General features: G+C 42.5%; 1 protein-coding gene across 1 annotated transcript; it reads right to left on the bottom strand.

Moving 5' to 3' along the window:
• Window positions 1-639: 639 nt before the first annotated feature.
• On the bottom strand, window positions 640-18544 carry SUPT7L (SPT7 like, STAGA complex subunit gamma). The gene is made up of 5 exons (XM_059841237.1): window positions 18416-18544; window positions 17537-18192; window positions 10451-10775; window positions 8783-9020; window positions 640-5897 (listed from the first exon to the last, which is right to left on the bottom strand). The coding sequence occupies exons 2-5, from the start codon at window positions 17947-17949 to the stop codon at window positions 5635-5637; spliced, it is 1239 nt and encodes a 412-aa protein (XP_059697220.1). The 5' UTR covers window positions 17950-18192; window positions 18416-18544; the 3' UTR covers window positions 640-5634.
• Window positions 18545-18619: the final 75 nt, after the last annotated feature.

Here is an 18619-nt window from a genome sequence, read left to right as displayed (position 1 = left end):
GAGCGTGATGGGAAGCAAACACTATTCCCTCCCTCCCGGCAAGCGGCACCGGCCAATATCCTAATTCAGGGTGTGCTATTTGCAATTGCTTAGCAGGGCTAGCAACCTTCAAACCTCCTTCCTCAGCCCCTACCATGACAGAACAGAGGGGAAAGCACACTGTGCTTCATTCAGTGCAGTTTAAAGCACTTCTCCAATTCTTAAAAAAAAAAAGAAAAAGAAAAGAAAAAGCAGAATGTAAAATAAGTAGACCGGCACATAAAAGAGCAAAGCACACGGCTTGGAGTGGGGCTCCTAGGTAGTCTGTTAATATAAGTAGTAGAAGTACATATAAGTAGTTGCCCCAGAAACAGCACTTGCTTATGCTGGATGAATACCAATAGTAGCACTGTGGTTCTAATATCACTTCAGGGGCTCACTAGCACTGGCACCTATGCAAAATAAGACTTCCATTTTCCATGGCCACATCCTTGAATAACATTTCTTGTCTTCCTGGCTGTGATACATCATCCCAGTACCTTACTCAGGCCTGCAAAATGTCTCCTCCAGATCCCACATAAGGGTAAACAGAACCCCAAGACTGGCTTTTGTGTTCACAGCATCATTCTCCAAAACAAACCAAAAAACACCCACAACACCTTTTGAATTTTTATTTCTGAACAGTTTTATTTATTTTCTTAGAAATTACAAAGCAACTCTCTCCAGGAGAGCAAGGGAAAAAACCCAACCCTGAAATATTTCTAAGTAATCTTGTTCCATATAAACACAAAGCAAAGTTACATATTTCTTTCACATGCATGTACAAAAACATTTTAAGTAAAACATCCTTCACACATAACATGTGCATTAGTCTCAGAACTGAGCACATAATCAGATTGGCCTCACCTACCCTACCTAATCTTGTTTTCCTGTTTTCTTTTTAAATTGTACATTTCTATGCAGGAAACATCTCTTTTTCTGCACAGCATTATGCATATTCAAATTATCATGGATGGCCTTGGAATTAAATCACTAGGTAGTGTAGTCTGACATAAAGCTGTACACATAAGTTGTTACACTGCCATTTATACAGCGAACTTTACTGGATACCAGGCAAAACTCTTCAAAAGGAATAAAAAGGTATCGCTAGAGGGGAAAAGGAATATGATGCACAGCACTCTCCCAAGTACAATCCTGTATGATTCCTATGCAAAACACTTCAAAAGCCAAGTAATTTACAGATCTTGCTCTCCAAATTGATATCAAAGTTCCTACCAATTTCAGTCCTGGCAAAATAAATCATTGTAACACATCAATGCTACTGGATATGGACATGGTCAATAATCACTGTTTCCATTTTTGATCCACCCACTTTTGGAAAGGAAGGGAGAAAGATGAAAGAACTGTAAAAACTGCAGACTGTTGAAGCAGGTGGGTCAGCAGAGTGCTTCACCAGCCATCAGCGAGAAACAGCAGCTACGAGAGCAGAGCTTCATTCCAACCCACTGCAAAATCTCACTGTGGTTTGAAATTTGGGGATAACATGGTCAGTGAACACACCTCACTAGTTGCCCAAGGCTGCATTAACACCTAGCAAAATCTTATTTGATTCATCAAAAGAGCATATAGTCTCTGACTTGGTGAGCTAATTTTTAAATTTCACTATTTCATGCATGATGAACACCACTGTAAATATAAGAACCATAAATGTTCAGAGGTGAAAGGCTTACCCAGAAGGTAAAACTTCCACATGCATAAAAGGAAACGTCAAGCACACAAAAGTCAGCTGCAACCCTTAGCACAGTGGGGGAACAGGAGGTACAGCTATTACTCTGCCTGCATTTCTAAGTGTAGAAGTGATGCTGATGGGTTTCTCACCTCTGCATAAACATGCATCCCAAAGAGACTCAATAGCACTTCTCCCTTACACTGCAACAACACAGTTGACTCAAAAGACAGTGAATATGCACTGCATTTAAATACACTTGAAGCACTCAGGCTTGACTGGTTGAAGAGTGCTTGTTTCAGGGTGAAATGGGTGTGGAAAAGGAATGTGAAATAAAAAAAAAAATCACAAAAAAAAAAAAGTTAAGACAGAACATCTGCACATGAACAATACAGAGAAAGCACTTAAGATTAACACTTATGAGGTTTTACCAAAGCCCTAGAGAACACTAGATTTTCATTTTTAGCCCACTTGAAATCTTGCAAATGAGCAAGCGATGCTGGCAGCAGTCACTCAGTCATTTGGCTCCCAAAAATAGTGCAATGGACTTTGCATAAGTACCCTGGCTGCAGGAACACTACTACAAGAACCAGTTTGCAAAGCACCTACAGAGAAAGGCCCAATGACAGGTGTTCTCACAGTGTCAAAGACACAAGGGGCAAATCAGGCTGAGCCTCAAGGCCCCATCCTGGCACATTCTGTGTGCTGTGGGGAATGCTGGATCTGCTGGTTTAGCTGAGATGGGCAGCCTGCTCTTAGCCCTGTGCTACCATTTGAACTGCAAACTCTAGTAAATGCAGAAAAGAAAAAGTACTGGCCCAGCAGGAGGAAGTCTATGATTCTCACCCAGGAAAGGCTTAAGTCACATCACTTAACTCATACACTGACAGTGTGGATGTCTTCAGCTGAGGTAGTCAAGCTGAACTCACTTCATGGGCACACAAAGTAAAAACAGACCTTTCTAAAAATGCCATTCATTCAACCTACTTTATACTTCTACCTCAAGACCAAAAGGACAGTGACCTAAGAATGATTATTTCTATTCATCTGCAAGTGTGGTCCAAAGGAACAATTTTAGATGCAGACATCTAAAGCTGAGTGAGAAGGTACCACTCCAAATGCCTTCCTTGTACCTGGACAGTTGAACAGCACCAGTTGAGCTGGTCTTTGTGATCAGTTTTGCTTAAAAATCTGGGTCATATAGGACATTTCAGTGACCATCTAAGCATTCTCCAGCCAGCAACAGTCCAACTGAACTGGAACAAAAGCTTGCAGCTCTCACAAAACTCTCTGAATGATTACTGCACCTTTTTCTTGCAGAGTAACTAAATCTCAAACACACTTCTAAAAGGCAAATATTACTATTCTTTTTTACAGCTGAGAAAACAGGGACATTGCAGCTTAGCTAATGGTGACTCAGGGGGAATCAAAATAAAGATTTCCTGGTATGCTCTTCTTCTACTGACTAGGCTTAAAATAGTGAGAATTTACCCCCCAGGAGAGACCTTTAAAACTCTGATGGACAATTTTAACGCCATTGTCCATAAAAGCCTATGGTCACACATTCTTATTAGACATTGAGACATTTTCTGTTTGGATTCCACTTCTATAAAGTGGAAGAGAAATACAGTTAGGAAAAAAGAATTAAGGCCAGGTATGTTATACAGAAACAAAAATACTATGCCTGAAGCTCATTCTTTCAAAAGATAAACCTGCAATTGTAAAGATAAATGGTAGGTTTGGTAAATTTCCCTCAACCATCCCAAGGGGTTACAGGTATAAAGCCAGTTTAAGTGGCTGTTCATTCTTGATTCATGTTCATTCTAGCTCTTTTGAGAGAGAGACACACTGAATCAAGTTAAAGACCGAGTTGATCAACTGAGGATTGTGAAGAACAAAAAAAATTCCATCAGTCAGCTGAGCCATAAAAGCAAGCAGCAAAATAGATTCTGTTTCAGACTAAGCTGTCAAGATAACAACCTTGAATATGAAAGCTCAGCCAGCCTGAAGTTGCTGCACTCAATCCAATGACAGCAAAGGAAAAGTTTGCATTGCCAGTACAGGCTCACACCATTAGTAAAAGCTTTTTCATTCTCTCCAGAAAACCACATCAACTTCCCTGAACAGATGATCACGTAATCAACTAGGGAGTAAGCTCTGCTGGAAGAATTGGTGGAGAATGTGAATGTATTGGCTGCAGAAGACATAGAACTGTGGCATTTAAAATCCTGAGAAATGCGTACAAGACAGAGTCCTGTACCTTTAGGTCAACATATTTTGTTTTATTTAAGGAATGTCTCAGCAGAACTTCACAAGGGAAATTCTGTCCTGGCCACCCAAAGGAACCTAAGTGTGCTCCTTTATCTTCAAAGATAGCCTTCTCAAAGTAAAAAATCAGTCCTTTCTGACAAACAGAAATTACAGCAGGTGTGACAGAAGGCCAGCACAGATGACTGAGGAACTCCTGACCGATCTCAAACACAAACAGAAAGGTACACAGAAGTGAAAGTGATGATGGGCTGGCCGGCAGAGATACAGAAACACAGCCCAAGCATGCAGAGAAATTAGGAAAGCCAAAGCTCAGCTGGAGTTCATAGGTAAGAAGTAAGAAGAAGGGCTTCTTTAAGTACACTAGAAGCAAAAGGAAGGTTAAATAAAATTTGGCTTACTGTTCAGCAATGCAAACAATATGGTAACAAAGGATGCTTTTGTACTTTCAGGCTCATGTACACATCTTTTTCACCTGTTTTCACTGTAAGTTCTGCTTTAAGGCCTGCCAGGTCCTTGAGCCTTCTAGCAGCATACAGGAATAAAGCATTGCCTACAGCAGAGGAAGACTGAGTTAGTGAGAACTTAGGCCCATTGAAACCAACAGGCTAAACATGAAGGCACTGAAGGAGCTGGCTAATGGCACTGTGAGACCACCCTACAGCATCTTTGCTGTAGGGTGGTCTCACAGAACATCTACATCACCATCATCATCATCAGTGCATCTACATCACCATCATCATCATCAGCGACGGCTCTCCAACTTAAATACCCTGACTTAGGACCTCTCCTGCTGCTCACAACAGTCAGCAAGCAGGCAGCCAGCACTCTGAGGGAAATTATTGTTCCTCTTTACTCAGTGATTGTGAGATAGTGTTTGGAGGATGTCACTCATTTTTGTGCTCCCCCTTACAAGGGCACTGCAGCAATTTCAGTGGAAGGTCACAGAGCTGGTTTGGGAGCTGGAGCACAGGACAAGTAAGGAGAGCTCAGGCGACATGGTTTCTCCACATTTAAGAAGAGAAAAGGCTAAAAAGAGATCTCATTGTATATAATCCCTTAATAAATGGGTTAGAGAAGGCAGTCAGACTCTTCTCAGAGATGAACAATAACAGAACAAGAGGCAGTGAACACAAGCTGGAACACGGGAAATTCCAACTAGATGCAAATATATTGTTTTTCTTACTGTGATAGTTGCCAAATATGGGAAAATGCTGCCCAGAGAGATTTGGCATCACCATCCTTGTAGCTACTCAAAATTCAAATGGACAAAGTCCTTAGCAACCTGCTCTAACTGGCTGAGATCTGAACAGGACGCTGGAGTAGAAATGCCACAAGATCCCTTTAAACCAAAGTATTCAATGGTTCTGTAACTTGGAAAATCTCCTCACAACTACTTTTCACTGGCACGTTCCTCATGAATCTACCAAAGCAAACCATGCCACCATCAAATGTAAAGGGTGATGTTCAGTCTCATCAATCAGGATGGAATACAGAAGCCAGCAGAGAGAGGAGCTACACATCAAACCTCTCATAGTCATTTTGTGCAGGTCCCTCACACACCAGGGCCAGCCCTGTGCTGGAATTATCACAGTACTCTACCAGTTCCTTTCAAGAGTCTGTTGCACACCATCAGCACTGAATAAAAAGACTGTTCCTTTTCACATCTTCTTCATCTTTTTCTTGCAGCGCTGGTTGAAGACAGGTGAGGATCCCATCAGGCTGTCAGCAGAATGAGAACCGTAGCTGCTCTCAGAGCCATTGGGGCTTTGTGGCATCCCAGCTTCACTCATGCCTGACATTGGTTCCTCAAAGACATCACTGCCTAGAACCCCGTGGCCATGTACATTAGCCTCCTCATTTTCCTGTGGCTCCATTTTCACCTGTGCCAAATTCCACAGTGGGGAAGCATTCACCTCAGCCCCTAGAGAAGGAAAAAGCAAACAGTAGTAACTGAGTAAAAAGATAAATCACAAACAGCACAGAGATACAAGGGACAGCAGCAAAGGTACAGATGGAGCAAAAGCAAAGCCACAGGTTAACTATGCTGGGGGAAAACAAACAATACACACCCAAGCACTGTGATCAATAAAAAAATATCTGTTGATTTATTTAATAGTCCAGCAATTACCACTGCAAAAATATGATGGTATCCTTTCACTATTAGCCTCCACGTGATTTTCTCCATGAGAAACAACCCCACATCACTCTCCAGAAGGAGTGTCCCAACAATGAGTACACCAACAGCACATGGACTAGACCCTGCATAAGCAGGACTTTGAGGCAGTCCAGAAGTCATTAAGAGGTCCTTGCAACTGTCAGACATCCTGGGCTTCTGCAGGGGAGGTGAAGTGAGCAGGTAGATGAACAGTGCCAAATACCACTTTCAGCACTGAAATGCAGGGACATCAAAGCTGCAGTCAGCCACCTGCCTGTCTGCCTCCTTCTACTCAGCACCCACAGGTCTCATCCCATCCTTCAGCAGAACAGACAGAAATCCTTTTGGCTCAACCTCACAGATGCCCTGCTGGGAAATAGCTCCTCCCAGCCTCACTTTTTTATAAAACATTTCTGGACTAGTGTGCAATCTGAGCACTGATTGAGGATTTTCTGTACAAGATTACCAAACCATATTCCTTGGTAACAGCAAATGTTTTCTCCCCAAGAGAAGTAATTACAGTTTGCATTATATCTGTTTAAGTTTAAAGTGAGACAAAAATCCTATTAAAAACACACTAATTGGTCTCCTTGCTGAGATGGGCATAAACAGACCAGAACTGAATAAACTGTGAAATCTTCTCTCTCTTGTGTGGGGTTAAGCTCATGTAGAAAATTAAAAAAACACCAAAACAAAATCTCGACCAATCAAAAAACAAAAACAACAAAAAAGACCCACTACAAAAACAACAAACAAAATAGGAAACCATTTTAATAAGCTTTCCAAACTTCATGTCTCAAAGAGCATTTGAAAGTACAACCAAAGCTCTTGTACTGAGCCAAACCTATGACCATTCCCTGTTATCAGTATAGTAGTAACAATTAGTAGAAATTAGAAAGAGAACAAACACTCCAACATGTGTCTGTGCCAAGATTTCTCCTTTATGAAGCAGTCAGGAATCTTTTCCAGATTAGCTTCACCTAAACCAAGGTTCATGAGACCTTTTTGATAACACAGCTTACATTAGCTCAGTTGCCTTAATGGAAGTCCTTCCTATGTCAATCATAAGTAAATGCATGTCTCTTAACAACAATGGACACATCATTAAAATGCTGTTCCAGAGTTACAGCTCCAGTCTACATAATAATCAAAGGTGTTCACTAAACTAAACTGTGTCTTTCCTTCATCAGTTGCTCTTCATCGCTCAACCTTCTTCCTTTCAGCTCTGTCACCTGTCACTAAGAGTGTCACTAATGACTAAAAGTACTTAAGCATCAACAAAGGATGTTTCATCTTCAAAGCACTTTAACTTCAAAGTACTTCAGAAATAAGCTAATCTTCACGTTATCCTGAGAGGCAGAGCAACAAGGAACAATTTTGCCTCCATTTTTCCAACTGCAATGAAAATAAGCCAGCGCACAACAGCAATGTCAGACATCCACAAAAACATAGGAAGAACATGGAAAGCTGTAATGAGAGTTTTGTCCTCAGACACTGAAGTCTCACTGCCCTCCCTGCAGGCTTCACACCTGCATTTCGAGATGGCAATGGTATAATTGCAGCAGTTTTTTCTTGCTCCTTAGGATATTACAATTCTCCAACCTGCCCAGGTCTAGACCGGAACTTCTCACATATGAGATCTCCAAAGGCTCTTGTGAAGTGAAGAGGGATTTTCAGGAAGGAACAGAGTACTTGTACTCTTAATTAGAAAACATCAATTCTGTATTAGAGAAGCAAGAGGCATTTAATACACAGCTAGCGTGCTAACCTCTTGGTCTCAAGTGGTAGATGCTAATACAAAGCCTTTCAGATGAATCACTTGCAACCCTGGATGGGCTAGAGGAATCTGCTGCTCCTTCTCCCACAATATTGCAAACAGTTTACATTTCAGAGGTGTCATGGAAAACAGTATAAGCTTTCAGAAAAACATTAGATTGATTTATGTTTTTGAAAACTCATAACAATGCAAAAACACTAGTGGACTTAGAGGTATACTCGGACCTCACTATACGTGCTACTTAGCTTAGGGTTAATAGGAAGATAAGCTTCATTGTTTTCTAACCAGATTTTTAAGTGAAATAGTTATTCTTGCAGGGAGTTCCAGAGTTCAGATGGTTCTATGCAAAATCAAAACTGCCTCTTTTTCATTCCAGGATGTTCAGCTTCACCAAAGAGTGAAGATCATGAAACCTCTATGTTGATATAGAGCAGGCATGGCCATAGCAGATTCTCCCATGTTTGCCACCAGTGTGCTTCAGTGTCACCAAGGGATGGCCCTCTGAGGATAAGAACAGTCCCCACAACCCCACTAATTCACTCACCATTTCACTTCCCATGGCCTCAGCCAAGTACAGCAGGCTTTGGGGTACAGACACTAGGAGGGATTCCCAGGAGCCCATTTCACACAAGTCACTGATAAGCTTTCATAAAACAGTGACTGTCTTTACCAGGGCAATTTCTGAATATGGAGGACATCACCAAGTACCATTCATATTTCCAAAATTCATTCAGTGCCTAAACTATGTAAGGAACATGGCTTTCAAGTTTGCAGGAATATGAATCTCTGGACACAAATCCAAACCTAACCAGGGGAATCAAGATCACAAGGAACTGCTGAAAGACTGTTTCCAGGAGAAGCAAGAAACCCCTACCTGAAGTCTGTGGGGAAGCTTCTACTTCCAAATTGGCAGAGAAGCGCTCGCTTTGACCTCCAAGAACTCCAACAGGCAAAGACTGGTCACCAGAAGCCAGATCTCCTTCCAGCTCTTCACTTATGGGGAAAGTAATATCACTAACAGGTTCCTCCTTAATCTTCACAGGTTTTGTGTCTTCTGCTGCCTTTTCAGGGTTGACAATCTTCTCATATTCTTCAGAGAGCTGCTTGCTAACCTGTCAAAGATCAGCAGGTGAAAAAGAGGCCAGAAGGGTGAGAGTGACTTCAGAGGCTCTGATAGCAATTACATTGCAGTGCACTCTGTTCCCTGAACATTATTAACATCTGACCTGAATGAACAAGTAAACAACTTACCAGCTACACAAGAGATGTTTTTTCCCTTTAAGTGCACCTTCTGTGCTGTAACAAGGGACTTTAATAAGAGGTTTAATCCACTAACATCTGACTGATAAATATGAGCACCATTATTTTGTAAACAGAGATGATGAGGCTCGGAAATTTAAAGAGTGCATGAAACAAAAGCAAAATGTCTCAGTCTTACTCTTTGGTTTTACCAATAAGACTGTTCCCATCCTCCAGTAACAAATTCACCCCAGCATGAAAAACCAAGCACTTCAGACCTTCAACAGCCCTGTAGTCCCCACTGGGCAAAGCCTGAGTATATTCTGCCAGATTCACAGCAAAAAACACAGAAGTTTTCTCCAGTTAGAGAAGCTAAACAAATACAAGATTTAGAACCACCCTGCACTTCCAGAAACTTAACAACAGTAAACAATTACATTTAAACATTTCAGATTTCATCTGCTTCTAACAAATACTTGTTTATACAACTAAAACCCAACAGTCAGTGACCTGTGCTCAGGAAAATTGCACGACTTTTAACAGCAGAAGCAAGGAAGAAAAAGAATAGCAAAGCCTATTTCCCCCTTTGACATACACTTCCAAATAAAGGGGCTACTGTGGACCTCAGTCCTGCATAAAGAACAATGATTGTTAAGACAATGGTCAGATGCAGGGTGAGAGTCAACTGCAGCAGCAGAACAATGCAGAAAACCCAGATTCCAAAAGGACAACAAAACCATTTTAACAAAAATGAACAGAACAGGTATTTTGAGGACGAATGTTTCTAACAATGACAACTCTATGGGATGTTATTTTTATACAAGAAGGTAGCACCTCTGAGACAACTCCCATCAGCAAAATACTACCCTACACTCCTAAAGCTTAAGGAAGTCACTCCTTGTTTAAGTGAACATAAACCACTCTACAGCCTAGAAATTGATCTCTACTTACATGTTCTCCAAAATGTTAACCAGCCAAATATCCTGCTAAAGGAAAAAATTCAGTTCCTCGGTCACTTCTAATTTTAACTCTACTTGATAATTCTGACTGGGTAATTCAAGAGCTGGGGGACTCTTCCTAAATTCAGGCAAGCCATCAGTAGAGCATCCTTAGTAGTCTCACTACGAAGACAAATAAGGGGCTCTGTCTTCCAGTCATAAAGTTCCTGTTCTCTTTCCCTTGATGACGCCTCTCCACACCCAGCAGGTTTTGCGGTCAGATTTCCCCTCAGTAAGACTCAGGAACAAGCAACTGTACTGGGGGTACCTTTCTTGTGCCACCAGGTCCCTAATGCTCTCCTCACCTGAAGCATGTAGCTGTGATAGTCCTTGATGCGGTGCTGCCAGAACTTCTGCAGCGAGAGCACGCTGCCAATGCCCACCTCGTGGAAGACCTGCTCCATGACATCAGGGAAAGGGGTGTGGCCGAGCCGAGCCTCCCGATCCACAGCAAAGCGCAGCAGCTTGGTGAACTTGAGGCAGTACTCGTGGGCGATGTCTGTCAGGGTCTCCAGGACGCTCTCGTTGGCGCACTCAAAGCCCGTGTGCGCCAGGATGGTGGCCATCGACTGGTACAGAAGCTGCCGGCAGGAAGACCAACTCAGCTCTGTCACTGGCTCCCCTTTTCCTCTGAAAAACAGAAAAGACAAAAATCACACACTTTCAAAAATCTGAAGGACTGGATCAGTTGAAGAGGTATTGTCAATAATAAGGTGATGAAGGTGATGTACAAAGGGGGTTTGGGGTTCTCCACAGCTTCTGTTATATATGAACACCACCTAATAAGTATTTATCTGCTTTTCCTTCTTCCCCTCTCTCTAAATCAGCACTTCCAAGTTTCATTTTCCCTTCTAATGCCACACGATTCTTTGGGTGATTCATGAATGTGGGATTCAAATCTTCTGAACCCTTAAGCATCTCCCTTCCCACTCAAGAGCTTTTCTCCTGGAGAAATAAATGGGTGAATTAAATGGGTCCTTAACACAAACAAAAAAAGGCATTTTAAATAACATGAATGCAAACAATTTCCCCTCTCAGTTAATTACACTGCTCTTCCGTATTATCTCTGATGTCACAGGCCTGATAGTCAGATACAAAGGCTTCTGGGATAGACAGGATTGGAATTTCTAAAGCGAAAGACACACATAAAAAAGCAAGAAATGGGACACACATACATTTCACAGAGGTACACCATAGCTGAAAAGACTGTTTCTCTGCTCTCGTTTCCAGTAGTCACTAAGCATGACACTGAAAGAAGTATCCCCATATGCAACCTAAGATGTGAACACCAGGCCCTGGGAGGTGGCCTGGAGAAGCTTGGCCATAAAGAGCCATTCCCTGGTCTTGGGTTTAAGACTTCCCTCCTCTGCTGCTAAACAGGAAGGAATGACTACACAGGATGGAGGAGATGAAGATCAACTGACTTGAGCACTTCAAACATCATTCGCTTATAGTCACCCAACCAAATTTTTCATCCACAGGAGTTAACACATAGATATTCCCCAGAGGAGTTAGGCAAAGTATCTGATGGAGAAACACATATCTAAGAGATTTCTCAACTTACAATTAAGGGCATGTAATTTATTTGCCCATATCAGTAACATGGACTTCAAATGCCGATGTCAAAAAATCAAATTCCATTACTGCTAAATGTGATACTCATACACATTTTTACACTCCATCCAGCACCAGGAGCAGAACTGAGCTAACAATTTCACTCTCCATTTGTTTCTGATCATTTTCTCCCAACATCTTCCACATCACACTGGAGATTCTCCTCACTGCTACCCTAGATGACCTGCACCACCACACACTCTTTCCAGTAGAAGGACCTGATTTAACAGCACACGGACAGTATTGATGGCTTGATAAAGTTCTCACTACTCTCCAACAATTCATAAGGAACCCTTCAGTCTCACTGAGAAGCTGGACCACAGAGCCTCAGCTTCCCCTGATCCTCAGAGCTGACACACAGAAAAAACACAGCAGTAAAACCACTGAAACACAGCAGTAAAAAAGTGAAGAGTGAAAAGGAAGGTGAAACTTAGAACTATTAGGATGAAAATTATTCATTTTTAAGAACACCAGCACAACACTTTCTGATTATTCAAATAAAGGGGGAATCACGCTATATTAAGAGTGGCATATGATCACATTTTTAAGTAGATATTAAGAACAATATGTGACTCTCAGGTCATGGATTCATCCCAGCTATTAACTGATGGAAAATGATTAGCATCCCAATTTCTACTCAATTATGTAACTACTTTGCAAAGCAGACAGCAGGCACCCTGACAAGATTAATTAAAAGATCATCAGTTTCTTTATAAAAAGTGTCACCCATACTATTTTTGCATCTCCCTCACTCCTCCCTCCACCTCAGCAGCAGAATTCTTAAGTTCACAAACAGTCTCACATATGTCTCACACAACATCAGGACCAAGAGTTTACAACAGAAATAAACAACCATCCAAAAAATCAACCAGAAAACAATCTTAAAATTCATGTCTATAAAAAAGAACCTCTTTTTTAATATAGAGGACATACCCAGCTGTCCAGCAGCCAGCGTGGAGACCACCTTATGCTACCAAAACTGAATGCCAGGCCACTATTCGTAGAGAGACATTCACTAAAAACACTGTAGATAAACTTAAATTGCACAGATTTTGGCAATCCCAAGCAGGATATTTAGCCATTTGCAAAGCAGAGTAAAACAACCATTCAGTAATGCATATTACTGCACAGAAGTAGCAGAGAATATTGTGTCTCCCAAACTCCTAGAGGAAAAGAAACTAATTGTGAGCATTAAGATACAGCTAGGTGTAGGTCACTATGCTGGAAGGCATATAATCAACTTGAAATCTAATCAATTAAAGCCAGAGAGGAAAGACATTTCAGGTACTGTACTCAAATCCAAATCTCTATCTCTTGCTCTTGGTAAGGCAAATCAATTTGGTTTTCTTTTTCTTATGTTTTCTTCTGTTGTTTTCCTGTTTCTCATAATAAACAACCAAGAAATATTATTAAAAGCCAGAACAGAGAGCAAAAATTGAAATGTTGTTGTAGATGTTAACAGAAACCAACAAGGAAAATAATTTTTCTTCATCTCCTTTAACTTCCAGGTACCCTCTGATAAGAATGCACATGAACAAAAACAGTCATATAGACACATTTATGTTGAAAAGTAGTTATCTAATGTCAAGCCTTCCCAAAAAAGGACAAGCAAACTTCTTCTTTTCCATGATGATCATAGCTAAAGAGCCTTTGTGTTAGATTTCATCCAGATACTCAGCACCAAAAATGCACCCATCCAGATATCATCATTATTCAAAATGCCACTCTCTGCAGCACTGAGTTTTTTTCCTGAAAGGCTCAGTCATGTATCTACAAGTAAACACAAGTGCTTTAATCCCTGCAGTTTTGTCACCAGAGATTAGCAGGACAGGGAATTAGGCCTGTGACATGGAGGTAATTTTCTCTACAGAATATATAGTATGAAATGTATCACAAATACTGGCCAACTTGCCACTCTTCAATTTTGTATTTCTAACAGTGCTATATTATATATGTTATACATGGGTCACCAATACAAGATGATGTTCCAGACAAAAATCTACCTGTTAAGCTACAAATTCATTAGACCCAAAGGCCAGCTTTCTCCTGTCACTACCAAAAACATGCACAACTTTTCAACAGAAGACATGAAATAGTGTCCATTTATACCAACCAGACTTATTTTCTGATTAAGTCAGTTTTCAGAACTCACAAAAGGCCCACTTTCTGTGTCAGTCAGTTAAATGACATCGAGACACCCCACAAAGGCAGCACCATCCGTTCCTCCAAGCTCCTCTCCTGTAGAGCAGTTTTTGAGGGAAGGGGAGCTCATGGCTCCTTTCTCATGGAGCTGTCTCCAGGGGACAGGCTAAGTCAGCACAAGGATCAGCAGCTGAGGCACAATCAACTGCAGGACTGGATTGAAGTGCCCTGCTCCCTCCTAGGTGAGCATAAGCCAGCAGCAGATGGAGGGAGGGACTGCTTTTCCTATGAACAGGACAATTTGATGAAACATTATGCTGTGAAGTTGAATTTCTACCAAATGAGCTGCAACAAGGCTGCTTTAGAGCCATTTTCCCAAAGCAGTAAAATAAAGGAGAACATTGTAGAAACAAGATACACCAGTCAGAGAGAGCACCAAAGAACACAGCACACTAACTCAAACCAGAAAGTTATTTTCTTTCAGGAAAGAACATTTTTACACCTCATCCTGGGTAAGTCTCTTTTTAAATACCTCTGCTATGTCTACAGAAGGCTGCACAGGTATGAACAAAAAATGCTCAACAGATAATGGTAAAAATAAATTGGGTCTCAGTGGCATAACCCAGACCAGTCAACTTAGAAATGGACTAAGCCAAAGCACTTAGATCAGGGGAAGTGTCTCCTGCTCACTTTAATTACCACTGCTCCAAATGCTTCCCTACATTAAAACTGCTATCCCACTGACATGTAGTCCTACCTCTGTACAGACATTTCTTCACTACAAATCCTTCTGGCAAGAGCTGTCTTCCCATTGCAAGCTCCCAATTTTGTTTACAGATTACCTTTCAAGGCAAGCCAACGTGGCCAGGAATGCAGATGACCAAATGACTGAGAAATCTGTTAAGAACCCAACCATGCACACACAAGAAGAGGCACATGAGCAGGCCAGGCTTCTTTTGAAGATGGATGCATGCTAATCTGAGGAAACTGAGCAAAGAAGATGGAAAAGCTAGCAGCTGTTATATGGTAAGAGTCTCCTCTCAAAATGGTAGTTTCAAGTCCACAGTTCCTTACTCATTCTTCATCAATTACACTTTATGCTTCTTCTCTATTTCTACACCAAGCAAAACCAAAAGTTAATCCCTCATTGTGCATTCCAAGAACTGTAACATCACCGGGACCAGATGGTACTTCATCCAAGAATATTAAAGGAATGCAAGGATGAAATAGCTGAATAGCTGTGGTGAGTCTCCTCTTGCTTTAAACTGCCTTGGCCCTTGAGGACCAGAAGACAGATATCATGAAAATGTTTTCCTTTAATACTTTCAGAAGAGATGTGGAAAACTGCAGGTTGGGAAGCATGGATATATTTTGGTGCATCAGGGAAATTCGAAGAACTAGAGGACATACAAGTAAATATGTTATGCTCAGAAAGAACCCAGAGAACTTTTTTTAACTGTAAAACCTGCTTCACAAACTGACCAAAGTCCCCCAAATCTATCAACAAGTGAGTAGATCAGAGATCTCTACTCTGGAGTCCAGGTCCTCCCTGGGGGGGGGATCTGTGCCAGAATCAACATATTTTTTATCACGTTTTTTTAACATATTTATAAACAGTCTGGAAAACTGTAGGTAAGAAACCATGTAGTAATTATAAAACCATTGTTAGTACAGACTTTGAGGGATTGATAACACCGAACCAACTCAAAAAAAGCCATAAATTAAGTTCTGCCTCTTCCTCATTATACAAGGAGGTAGGGGTTACATATGGGGCAGAGCAAAACCATAACCAATTCAGGAGATAACAAAATAAAAGACAAGGGGACAGTGTGTCAAAGAATGAAAACGAGTAACAGGGAAACAGAAGAGGACAGGCCTACATTAACTAAACATGTCATCTGATTCAGGCTGGCTATTCTTATCTTCCTTCCTTCTCATATCTAAATGTACCTACACTACTCCTCAGACCCAGGGTACTGACCAAAAGAACTGAATTAAAATATGGATTCATCCAAATACTGTAATTCTGACAACTGTACTTCAGAAGGCAGCACAGAATTAAGCACTACCATGTTTTATTAGGGGGAAGAATATTCTTGCTTTAATTTGATTTTACACACTCAGAAGCATCAGCAAATCACAGAACTTCATTTCTGCTACTAGAACAGCACCTATAAAACAGTTGCTGTTCTTAATTCATGTGTCTCAAAACACTTAGGAACAAACATGCAAAAACAACTCAAAGCCTTCCCACTGGAAAAGCATATATGTGTTTGGGTTAGCAAGCACACAAATTCTAGAATACACTGCAGCTCATTATAAATCCACTCTGTCAGGCACAAAACATTTCATTCCAAAACTGTCTCTCCACTTTCCACAACGCAGTCCTTACACTCCCCCACGTGGCTGACCACTAAATAACATTTCTTTACCCGGACCCCAAAAACTCGGAAAGAACAACAAAAAGGCAAAGCAGCCCTCAAAACATGGGCAGAGCCATAGAAAACTGAACTTCAAGCTGAAGCCACTGAGGAGGACAGAACAGAACACTTCTCAGTTCTACAAACCACAGGGCCACGGTGCAGGAGTCACAGACACTGACTACTCTCACAAAACCCTATTTCACTTCAATCTCTGCCCTCTGCTAATTACTTTGTATCTTCGAGCACTAAAGAATCACTCTACTGTTCAGAGAGACTCTGTTACCAAATGCAAGATCTTTCAATAAAATGCATTTTATACAACCTCAGGCCATTAAAGATCTCAGTGGGATTTAACTGAAAAATTACATTCCGTAGATGCACATTTACCCATTTTAAAAACTAAAATGTGTTATCCTTTCCCTCAAAATGTTCATTAGTGGACAGAGTAGCAAGGATTAATCCCTTAATTTAAATGCACATAACCTACAAAGTACTGTAAAATATTGCAAGAAATGCAACACCTCCTTGTGAAATTAGTGCCTGTCAGAGGGACTGACAGGTAGTGGTGGTAATACTATTTAATCAAAGGCTGGCAGCAGAGGTAGAAGTGGCACAAATTTTCTTTACCCTTTCTCCAGCTGGTGGAGCCAGTAGCAGAGACAAGAATTCCCTTCACTTGTGCTCATTTCCAGCTGTGACTGGAAGACCATCAAACTGGGTGGAATATGATAGTCACTGTGTCACAGGTCCTCAGCCACTGAAACCTTACAAATACTTTATCAAATCATATTTTCAGAACCTACAGCTGAACAGCCTAAACCTAGTCATGTGTTTTCTGGATTTGCAATTACAGTAACATACCTTTAGTTTTAAGTGATCTGAACAGAAGAGACTTCACATCCTGTAACTAAAACTGTCGAAATACCACTGACAAAACCATGCACATGCATTTAGCATGGCACTAACAAGACAGAACTCAGCACCACACATCCACATTTCACAGACAGGAAGCAAAAGCAAGCAATGTGCATGTTATTCACACTTGGAAAAATACTTGGAAAAATCCAAGTATTTCCTTTCTGAAGCCTGTTTTATACTTAACATACAACTGCTTGACTCCTCAGCCTAAGGGAATCTAAATAACTACATACATATTTTAGAACACTCAGCTTTCCTTCAGCCAAGAACTAACCTAAAGGAATACCAACACACCTGTAGAAATCACTCTCTGGGTCACTGTGCCTCAGCTGAAATGGCATTTTGGGGGTTTTGCTATCCAGAGGAAGCAGGTCATCAGGGAGAGGTGGGGAGGCCGGACAAGATGGCAGAGGTTCATTCTCTTCGGTTTTTATGCCCTCTGCTTGCTGCTGGTTTTGAGCCTGAGCCGCGGCGATGAGGCTGCGCAGGCGCCGGTTGTGCTGGATGAGCTGGATGGTGTGAATGGTGAGGCTGCAGGGCTCGGAGGGGATGTCCAGCATGGTGGTGGGACGGGGCTTGTTCGCAGACGGCTGGTGCAGTGGAGGATCCTGGACTTCCACAGTGCGGAACTCACGCTGCAGCAGGTCAAAGGAGCTGCGGTTGGCCTGGTTGGAGGAAACCGGGATCTCGCCCCAGTACCGCAGCATTTTTGCATAGGTCACCTGTGGTGCTCAGGACCCAGAAGAAGGCTACCAAGTACTGCGGGTACAAAGGGCCCTTGCTGCAGGGAAAAGCACTTTGGGCAGCGACAGACACAGGGGCCGGGATGACGCCAACTCAAGTCACGGCTGCCAGGCACGCTGTCGCTCAGTGCCTCGCTGAGCGGCGCAGTGTCCTCGACGGCATTAGGTTGCCACTCTGACAGCTAGCAGATCGCATCGCGGCTTTTCCTGAGGGGAGAAGGGGCAGAAACAAACGCACTCGTGAGAAGGAAATCTTTCCTGTGTGTAACAAGGGCCGGTGTGGGCCCACCTGGGCCTCGCTGAGTGGGACCCGTGGCGTGGAGAAATTCAGGGGGCCGCACTCGACTCGCCCGCCACTCGCCCTCTTTCCCTCCCTGGGCCCGCGGCTGCCCCGCACCCCAGGCCCGCGGCTCGCCCGCCCCCCGCCTACCCCTGCGCTCCGCTCCCCGCCCGGCAGCCCCGCCGGAAATGCGTCCCGGTCCGCCACCGAGAGCGGCTCCCCCGCCACCCGCGCTCCTCCGGCCCGGAGGAGGAAAGCGCCCGCCGCTGCCGCCTCGCCCGCCGCCGCCGCCCTCCCTAACTCGCCCCTCGGGCTGCCCCGGGCTGTGCTGGGCGGTGGCGGAGCCACCCAGCG

Source organism: Haemorhous mexicanus, chromosome 3 (assembly GCF_027477595.1).
Source record: "Haemorhous mexicanus isolate bHaeMex1 chromosome 3, bHaeMex1.pri, whole genome shotgun sequence".
In the NCBI taxonomy this organism is placed as follows: domain Eukaryota; kingdom Metazoa; phylum Chordata; class Aves; order Passeriformes; family Fringillidae; genus Haemorhous; species Haemorhous mexicanus.
The sequence above is the reverse complement of the archived record's forward strand: the minus strand, read 5'-3'. Positions and strand labels throughout refer to the sequence as shown.

What these genes read in the sequence shown, in the direction of transcription:
- SUPT7L (XM_059841237.1), bottom strand. Translation starts at nt 17,949, where the DNA reads ATGCTGCGGTACTGGGGCGAGATCCCGGTTTCCTCCAACCAGGCCAAC. An exon ending in ATCACAGCTACATGCTTCAG is followed by an intron (nt 9,021 to 10,450) that starts GTGAGGAGAGCA and finishes GATCTTTGACAG; the next exon opens with GTTAGCAAGCAGCTCTCTGA. An exon ending in AGCTTCCCCACAGACTTCAG is followed by an intron (nt 5,898 to 8,782) that starts GTAGGGGTTTCT and finishes TTCCTTCTCTAG; the next exon opens with GGGCTGAGGTGAATGCTTCC.